The sequence below is a fragment of the Mobula hypostoma genome, chromosome 9 (assembly GCF_963921235.1).
Source record: "Mobula hypostoma chromosome 9, sMobHyp1.1, whole genome shotgun sequence".
Taxonomy (NCBI): Eukaryota; Metazoa; Chordata; class Chondrichthyes; order Myliobatiformes; family Myliobatidae; genus Mobula; species Mobula hypostoma.
In genome coordinates, this window is record NC_086105.1 from 49,528,801 (window position 1) to 49,537,289 (window position 8,489).

Consider the following 8,489-nt stretch of genomic DNA (forward strand, 5'->3'; position numbering starts at 1 on the left):
AGGACACAGCTTCAGAATAGAGGGGTATCCTTTCAGAATGAAAAAGAGAAGGAATTTCTTTAGCCTGAGAGAGGCGAATCTGTGGAATTTATTGCCCCAGGTAGCTATGGAGGCCAAGTCATTGAATATATTTAAGGCAGATAGATTCTTGAATAGTCAGGTCATGAAGGGAGATGGGGAGAAGGCAGGAGATTGGGGCTGAGAGGGTAAATGGATCAGCCACGATGAAATGATGGAGCAGACTTGATGGGCCAGATGGCCTTATTCTGCTCCAATATCTTATGATCTTAAAGAATGTGAGGAGCCAAAGAAGTGGTCCTTGAGAAGTGCAGATCTCAGATGCTTAGGAATTGGGATGATCAGATTTCTTCACAATTCTATCCTCTTTGTCTGAGCTCTTCCTTTCAGATTGTGACTACTATTTTAGATACTCTACCCAGGGGATACATCATACTCGCCTCTACCCTGTCAAGCCCCGTGAGAGTTTTGTTCCAATCAAGTCACCTATTCTTCTAAACCTTGAAGTGTAGATCCAATCCACTGAATCCCCCACCCCCATATTACAAGGCAATAGAAAAGTACAATTCAGCATGAGAAACTAAAATAAAACATCCCCCTAGGGCCATGTACCTGCATTCCTAAATTCATTCCCATTTATGTAATCCTGCATAGCTGCAAATCATTGTCTTCTTTGATCTAGTGTTGGGCAGGTAATAGTTACTTTGACAGATTGGAGGCGTGTCTAACCTAGAGATTGAACATTACGTTTCTTTCCTCCTAGCTTTTTTAAAAGGGGATGTTGTGAAACAATAACAAGGAGGTAGGAGGCCGAGAGAGACCTGAAGCAATTTCCTTCAGATCATGGACCTCAGTTCACTGAGCCGTCTCCGAATAAACCCCGCTCACCTGGTCCTGTTCTGGGCATCTGCTGCAATTGGTAAGCACTCGGACTTGTATGAACTTGTAATGTCATTTTGTCAAGCTTTCAAAGAAACTTTCTTCAACGTTCTTATTGCTTTCTCAGAACAAGGATCTGCCTCACCTGAATACAACTTCAGTTTGAACAATTCAACGACCCACAACATGGATCGGTGTGAACAGTGTGAGTATGAGTATATTAACTTAAAATACTGATCAATAGGATTCCTGCTTGCAGGAACAAATCTGCAAACTTGTTCTGTTGGACTAAGTTGTTAATGTTACACCTACAGAGGAAAGTTCCCATTCCCTGTATTATAGGTGAAGAAAATGCAAGTTTTTGCATGTAAAAACAGAAAAAAACAAATAATTCATCTGGCTGATTAGTGATGTTCTAAAATGTAAAAGATAACACTAAAGTGCTCAGCTATATAAAAGCACAGCCTATGATTGAATTTTACCCTCTAGCTTTGGAGAAATGAATCAATGAGCTGACGTCAGCATACAGTGATTAAATTCATGCAAAACTGCACATTGAGAAAAGTTCTCATTAACCTCCTATTCAAGGATAGTGAACACAAATTTAAAGTGATGGGCAAAAGAAAGAAGGGCCAGGGGTGCAAGTGTGAAGAATTTTTATTTCACCTGTTAATCTGCTATAGTTGTAAAATGAATCTTTAAGGGAAAATAATTGGTGGGGTTATAGGCCTAGAGCAGGAAATGGATGACTACGTAAAGGGCTGAATAGTTTCCTGTGCTGAAACTGTTTTACAAAAAACATTTAATGGCAGTACGGTGCGACAGCAAATGGACCTACCGCTTACATTTGCGGTGACTGGGGTTCCATCCCAGACTTGGTTGCTGCTGCACAGGGGCAGATTGCATCCTTTCCCTGTGGCTGAATGCCCTTCCTCTGGGTGCTTTGGCTTCTTCCCACATCCCAAAAACTTTCTGGTAGGTTAACTGTCTGCTGTAAATTAATTCCTCATGTAGGAAAATAACAAACAGAAGCCAGGGCATGTGGAAGAGAAACTACTTAGCAGGGGTACACAGAATAAGAGAGATAACTAATGGAGTGCTCTGCTGGGAGCTAGCATGGATCCAGTGGGTCCAATGTCTCATATGTTGTTACGTTTGATAGGTACTTACAATTTATCCTCAACTACAGCCACTCACCTTCTTCAGGATCTGTTCCCCTCACCTACCGCCACCCCAACCCCAACCCCAATTGTCAATCACTCTCCAACCACAGAAGGCACACTGCTCAAAGTCTGAAAGCTTTGGGGGCAATACTTATTCACCCACCCACTATTGCCTGATGTCAATACCTTGATCAGCCAGCATTCTCACTCGACATACATCTCCCCTTCTTCCATGAACCCATGGAGTCTCTAACAGCAAACCTACCCCAATTCACAGGGCCCCTCATCTCTCATTCGCTCCTAAATCCATGGGGTCTCCCATTTCCTGCTCACCATAATCCCACTGGGCCTCTGCTCTCGTGTAACTCCTAAAACCCACTGGGTCTGGGTCTTCACCTACTGCTATTCTTATGAGGTGCCAGCCACACCATTATGAAATGAGTGGGGTCTTTGCTTCTTGCACTGCTGGTAAACCCAGGGGCCTCTGATTTCCTCTGATTCCTGATCCGTCCTGAACCTTCGGCATTTACGTTTGAACTCACATGCCACATTGCCATTAGACAATCTGTTAAAAATCTCATATAAACAATTCACATCAAAAGTTCAAATAATGTTAAATACCAAGAGGAGAACAAAATCCTTTCCAAAGTGTGGACCTGACCTGGAAAAGTAAGCATAATGATTTATCACTTTTGACATGACATTACAAACATGATTTTTAAAAATGAACACAACAATGTGTACCGATTCTAAAATTATCGCAAGTGTTATTGGCCCACTTTTATCAGTGCTGCATTATGAAAATGCACATCATATCATAGTGGATTAATCATACTCCAGTCACACAGTGTTCTTGGCACTTTCTATAGCTATCGTACCACATGCCTCCTGGTACCAGAAGGAGTTTGTCTTGTAGACTGAACAGCACAGCAAATAGGCTTTGTCAGTCTGTAAAACTTTGCTGTGTTCGTTTTCCTCTGAAAAACTCTACAAAGATATTTTTAAGGAATGGTTCAGCTCATCAGAGACTCCTGAGCCTATAAACATGAGCTGCACTCCCAATGTAGTCAAACCTGAAGTTCCTGGAAACAACAGAGGTAGACCCACCAGAACAACACTGCTGCCAAATTAATGTCAGCTTTAGTTGTGAACAAGCAGAGAGTTGGTCTTCCAGTTATGTTCCTGGGGCACATTTAAAGAGACTAGCTCTGCTTGAATTTACTTATTAACCTGGTATGGAAATGCATAGGCAATGTTCAACAAAGAACATTTAAAAAAAAACATCAAAACAGAAAATGCCAGAAATACTGAGCAAATGAGGCAGCACCTATGGAGAGAGGAAGACAAGTAATGCCTCCAGTGAAATGCCTGCTGTCAGAACAGGGAAAGAAAGAAAAGGCAGCAAGCAATGGATTGGACATAAAGAAAATCCCTCATGGTATCAGGCAAAGGTTGACCTAGATCTGAGGTTATCTGCTTGAGGTGTTTGCAGGGCAGTTAGATGATAAGGACGCAGATAAAGAAAGAGATGGAAAATGCTTTGGAGCTTAAGTTAAATCCACAAACTCCTCCAATAAGAGCATTAGACCAAAAGGTAGAATTAGGACATTCAACCCATTGAGTTTGCTCCACTATTCAATCATGGATGATTTATATTTGCTTCTCAACCCCATGTTCCCACTTTCTCCCCATAAACGTTGATGTCTTTTCTAATCAAAAACCTAACAACCTCCACTTTAAATATACCCAAAGACTTGGCTTTCAGAGCCATCTTTGGTGACGATTTCCACAGATTCACCCCTTTCTTCACCTTTGAAAGGCGATGCCTCAAGGTGGTAGCATCTGACCATGTCCTCTTTCCATTATAACCATCAGGGAAGAGGTACAGGAGCCTAAATAAACTCAGTCAATGTTTTAGAAACAGACTTTTCCCCTCCCCCATCAGATTTTATAACAGTCTATGAACCAACGAACACTACCTCACTAATCCTCTTTTGCACTATTTCTTACAGTACTTTAATAGCAAATTGCACTGTATTGCTGCCACAACACAACATACTGTATGTTGGTGTTAATAAATCTTAATTCCTCTGGCTAAAGAAATTCCTTCTCATTTCTGGTCTAAAGGGCCATTCTTTTATTGAGGCTGTTCCCTTCTGGTTCTGGACTCTCCCACAACTGGAAATATTGCCTCCATGTCCATTCTATCCAGGCCTTTCAATATTTGGTAGCACTTAAATGAGATCCCCTCCTTATCGATCTAAACTCCACTGGGTGCAGGCCCCGAGCTATCAAACACATCTCATACATCAACTTTTTCATTCTGGGATCATTTTCATGAACTTCCTCTTTAACTTCACTAATGCCAGCACATCCTTTCTTAGATACGGGGCTCAAAACTGCCCACAATACTCCAAATCTGGTCTGACCTATACCCCATAAAGTTTCACCATTACATTCTAGCCTTTACACTCTAGTCTTCTCAAAATGGATGCTAACATTGCATTTACCTTCCTTACCACTGACTCAGCCTGCATATTAACCTTAAAGGAATCCAGCATGACTCCCAAGTTCCATTACACCTCTGATTTTTAAATTTTCTACCCATTTAGAAAATATTCTATTTCATTATTTCTTCTGCCAAAATGCATAACATACACTTCCCTATACCGTATTCTATCTCCCACTTCTTTGCCCATTTTTGCAACCTCTCCAAGTCTTTCTGCAGACTCCCTGCTTACTCAACTCCTCGTGTTCTTCATGGTCTGCAAAGTTGGCCATAAAGCTACCAGTTTCATAGAAACATAGAAAACCTACAGCACAATACAGGCCCTTCAGCCCACAAAGCTGTGCCGAACATGTCCTTACCTTAGAAATTACTTAGGGTTACCCATAGCCCTCTATTTTTCTAAGCTCCATGTACGATAAGGTCTTTCAAGGAGTCTCTTGAAAGACCTTATCGTATCTGCCTTCACCATCGTCACCAGCAACCCATTCCACGCAGTCACCACACTCTGTGTAAAAAGCTTATCTCAGACATCTCCTCTGTACCTACTTCCAGGCACCTTAAAACTGTGCCCTCTCGAGTTAGCCATTTCAGCCCTGGGAAAAAGCCTCTGACTATCTACATGATCAATGCCTCTATCCACACGATCAATTAACATATAACGTGGAAATTAGCAGACCCATCACCGACCACTGCGGAATATCATTAGTCATGGCAACTAACCAGAAAAGACCCTCTGTATTCTCACTCTTTGCCTTCTGCGAGTTTGCGGATCTCCTATCCATGCTAGTAGTTCCCCTGTAATACCATGGGTTCCTCTCTTATTCATCAGCCTCATGTGCAGCACCTTGTCAAAGTTCTTCTGAAAATGCAAATAAACAACATCCACTGACTGTCTACCCAGATTGCTACTGCCTGAAAGAATTCCAACAGATGTGTCAGCTAAGAAACCACACTGACTTCAGCCTATTTTATCATGTTACTCCAAACCCTCATCCTAAGTTACCCCAAAACCTCATCCTTAAGAACAAACCCTTACTGACCAATGAAGTCAGGCTAACCGGCTTATAATTTCTTTTGCCTCCCTCGCTCCTTAAAGAGTAGAGTAAGATTTTCAATTTTCCTGTCCTCTAGACCCTTCCCTGACTCCAGTGATTCTCTAAAAGTCACTATTATTGCCTCCACAATCTCTTCAACTACCTCTTTCTGAACCCTGGGATGCAGTCCATCTTGTCCAAGTGACTTATCTACCTTCAGACTGTTTAGCTTCCCAAGCACCCTCTTCAATTTAAGTTCCTCTCTCATAAAATACAGGGTGAATTCCATTGTATTACAATCACTGCCGCCTAAAGGTTCTTTCACCTTTAGCTCTCTTAATCAAATGTGCTTCATTGCACAACAGCAAATCCAGAACTGCCTTTTCTCAAGTGGGCTTGACCACAAGTTGCTCCAAAAAGCTACCTCGTGGGCACTCTATAAATTCCTTTTCTTGGGATTCAGTGCCAAGTGCTGATTTGGGCTTTCAAGTCTTGTTATTCTTGTTCCAAGTACAGAATCTTGCATGCTTGTTTTCTTAAGTGGCATCTTTATCATACAGGAAGCAAGGAGCACTGCACTCTCTGCTCTCATTATGTTACAACAGGGCTGGTAGTTTTCCAGTGCCTGGAAGGATAGTAAGAGTTCTAACCAGCCCTTCCACCTTGACTACATCTTCCCGCTAGTAATTTCCAAAGCAGTAAGTGTTGTAACAGTTCTCAAAAGGTCACCACTCTTACCTGCCTGGTGACTGGCAGGCTACAAAACTCAGTTTACAAAATTGACTGAAATAAAATGGTCTTGGCTATTATAAAAAAGGTGTCTTTTATTAAACTACAAGTTACATATCTCCACAGATTTTCAGAATGGCCAGGATCTTTGTGCGGTAACAAAATCGTGCTGTCAGACAGGAGTGGATGAATACGGCTGGATTGCTGCGGCTGTGGGTTGGAGTCTTTGGTTTCTCACCCTCATCCTTGTCTGTGTGAATAAAGTAGCCAAGCTGAGGCCAGATGAGTCACAGAAGTACCCTTCAGCCTGACACCTGGGAGGAAGAGGAACCCCTTAGGGAAGGAAGAAGGGAGCTCTCAGACTTTCTTTGGCATCATCTTAGCCAACTACAGTCATCAAGTTGCCTGAAGCAAAATAAGATTATCTATTGGAAGTGGAACTCAATAAAGGCTGCTAGATTATGCTAATCTACATGACATTTATCAAGAGTTTCGGAAATAACTGACAATGAAACTGTGTGCTATTTCATATCTTCCATTGCACTTGAAGAATTAATCATTTGATAAACAATTCTTACTTTTTGCTCCTACAATTTCTCTATTGTAAAACATGTCTGTTGTTGTTTTATTGTCTTTATTCTTAGGGCTTTTTTGAACTTCCTATTCTTGTTCCAGGTACAGCATCTTGCATGTTTGCTTTTTTTTTGCTGTGTGGCATCTCATGTGTTACCATGGATTTGGAATTACTTCAGTGCCTGGAAGGATAAATTAACTAAATGGTGCATGGTGGGCTATCAAAACCTTTTCCACCAGAGCCCTTGCTTATGAGGGCCAAGGAGCTGCATGTAGTAAAACAAGTGTGATCGACTTAGCCAACTCCCATTTGCCTGATTAGCCAGCAAAGACCTGATTTTGCACATGACCTCAGTTTCTGCAGGTCATGATTAAATATGGAAAAGTCCTCTCTCAACATCCAGTGGATATTGCTGGGCAGTTCTGGCTAACTCCATCTATTGTTGTGTCTGTCATATGCACAGAGAACTCAGAAGAAAAATCATGATCCTGAGTGTTCAGACAGCAGGCACTGCACAGGCATGGTGGAATTTACGCTTCCTTCACCTATTCTTGCATTTTCCTAATGCAATCACACCAGTTGTTATGAAGTCCAAAGTCACCAGGATAGCTTTTCCAATGGACCTTCCTTATCTTTGATACTTTCTTACTTTGCACATACAATGGTTCTGAAAGTACTATAAAAATCTATTCCCCAATACCATTGTTTCCTTGGTGTTACCTTTAATGCAATTTTTAGAAGCAATATAGGGCAGAACTCAATCCATTTTTTTTTGATCCTTGATAAATCAACAGTTACTCAGCACATTTGGTTGCAATTATTGCTGTATAAGGTGGTCACACCAGTTACTGAAAGCAAAGGTTCACATACTTTTTCCAACAAATCCATGCAATATTGGATAATTTTTTTCAATAAATAAATGAACAGGTATAATTTTTTTGTGTTATTTATTTAATTGGGTTCTCTTTATCTAGTTCCAGCCCTCAGTTTCTAATATTCAGCAGCTACAAATATTAGAATGTACCTCTTCCTTAAGGCTGTTATAGCCAAGCTCCCACTACCTATTAAATGCTCCCAATGGTGTGTACATCAAATAGCCTTTGACAACCAAGTCCAGCTCCTGGCCTTCACGTGTGGCTTAGCTACCAAGCCCAGTGGAACCATTTTTACTGACAGAAGGGGCAAAGATGAGTCACTGGTGCCTTAAAGCCAAACACTTTGGGCAGATAGGGCTCGTCATCCGTGGTTGGCAGCTCATCTAGGAGAAGGAAAGCTCTGATCTCAAACTTATGCTGCCTTGCGGCTATACCCACTCATGGGGAAGGCTTGGGGAGTAAACCCAGAGGGAAAAATCTGGAGCTGGAGCCCCTAAGGCAGTCCTACGTTGAGTTCAAAGCTGACTGGAAACTCCTGCGACGCTGCTGGTGCCAAACTGTATCGGACTGCCGTTCCTCTGGGTTCATCAGAGGCATTGAGATGGGGAGCTTGCTACATGGGCAACAGATTGTTCTCCATATCATTAGGGCCCAGGCTTGTGTATCTAGACAGCTAGGATACAATATCCATAGTCAACTCTGACCAAC

At 41.8% G+C, this 8,489-nt stretch overlaps 1 protein-coding gene across 1 annotated transcript; it reads left to right on the forward strand.

Annotated features, from left to right (window-relative positions):
• Positions 1–781: 781 nt before the first annotated feature.
• Positions 782–7,854, forward strand: LOC134352374 (transmembrane protein 213-like). Its single transcript, XM_063059695.1, has 3 exons — positions 782–937; positions 1,025–1,102; positions 6,459–7,854. Exons 1-3 carry the CDS (start codon positions 862–864, stop codon positions 6,641–6,643), a joined length of 339 nt encoding a protein of 112 aa, XP_062915765.1. The 5' UTR covers positions 782–861; the 3' UTR covers positions 6,644–7,854.
• Positions 7,855–8,489: the final 635 nt, after the last annotated feature.

Excerpts from the sequence above, each read along its gene's own strand:
- LOC134352374 (XM_063059695.1), top strand. The coding sequence starts at position 862 with ATGGACCTCAGTTCACTGAGCCGTCTCCGAATAAACCCCGCTCACCTG. Across the intron at positions 938-1,024 it reads CTGGGCATCTGCTGCAATTG|AACAAGGATCTGCCTCACCT; the intron begins GTAAGCACTCGG and ends TTGCTTTCTCAG. Across the intron at positions 1,103-6,458 it reads CATGGATCGGTGTGAACAGT|ATTTTCAGAATGGCCAGGAT; the intron begins GTGAGTATGAGT and ends ATATCTCCACAG.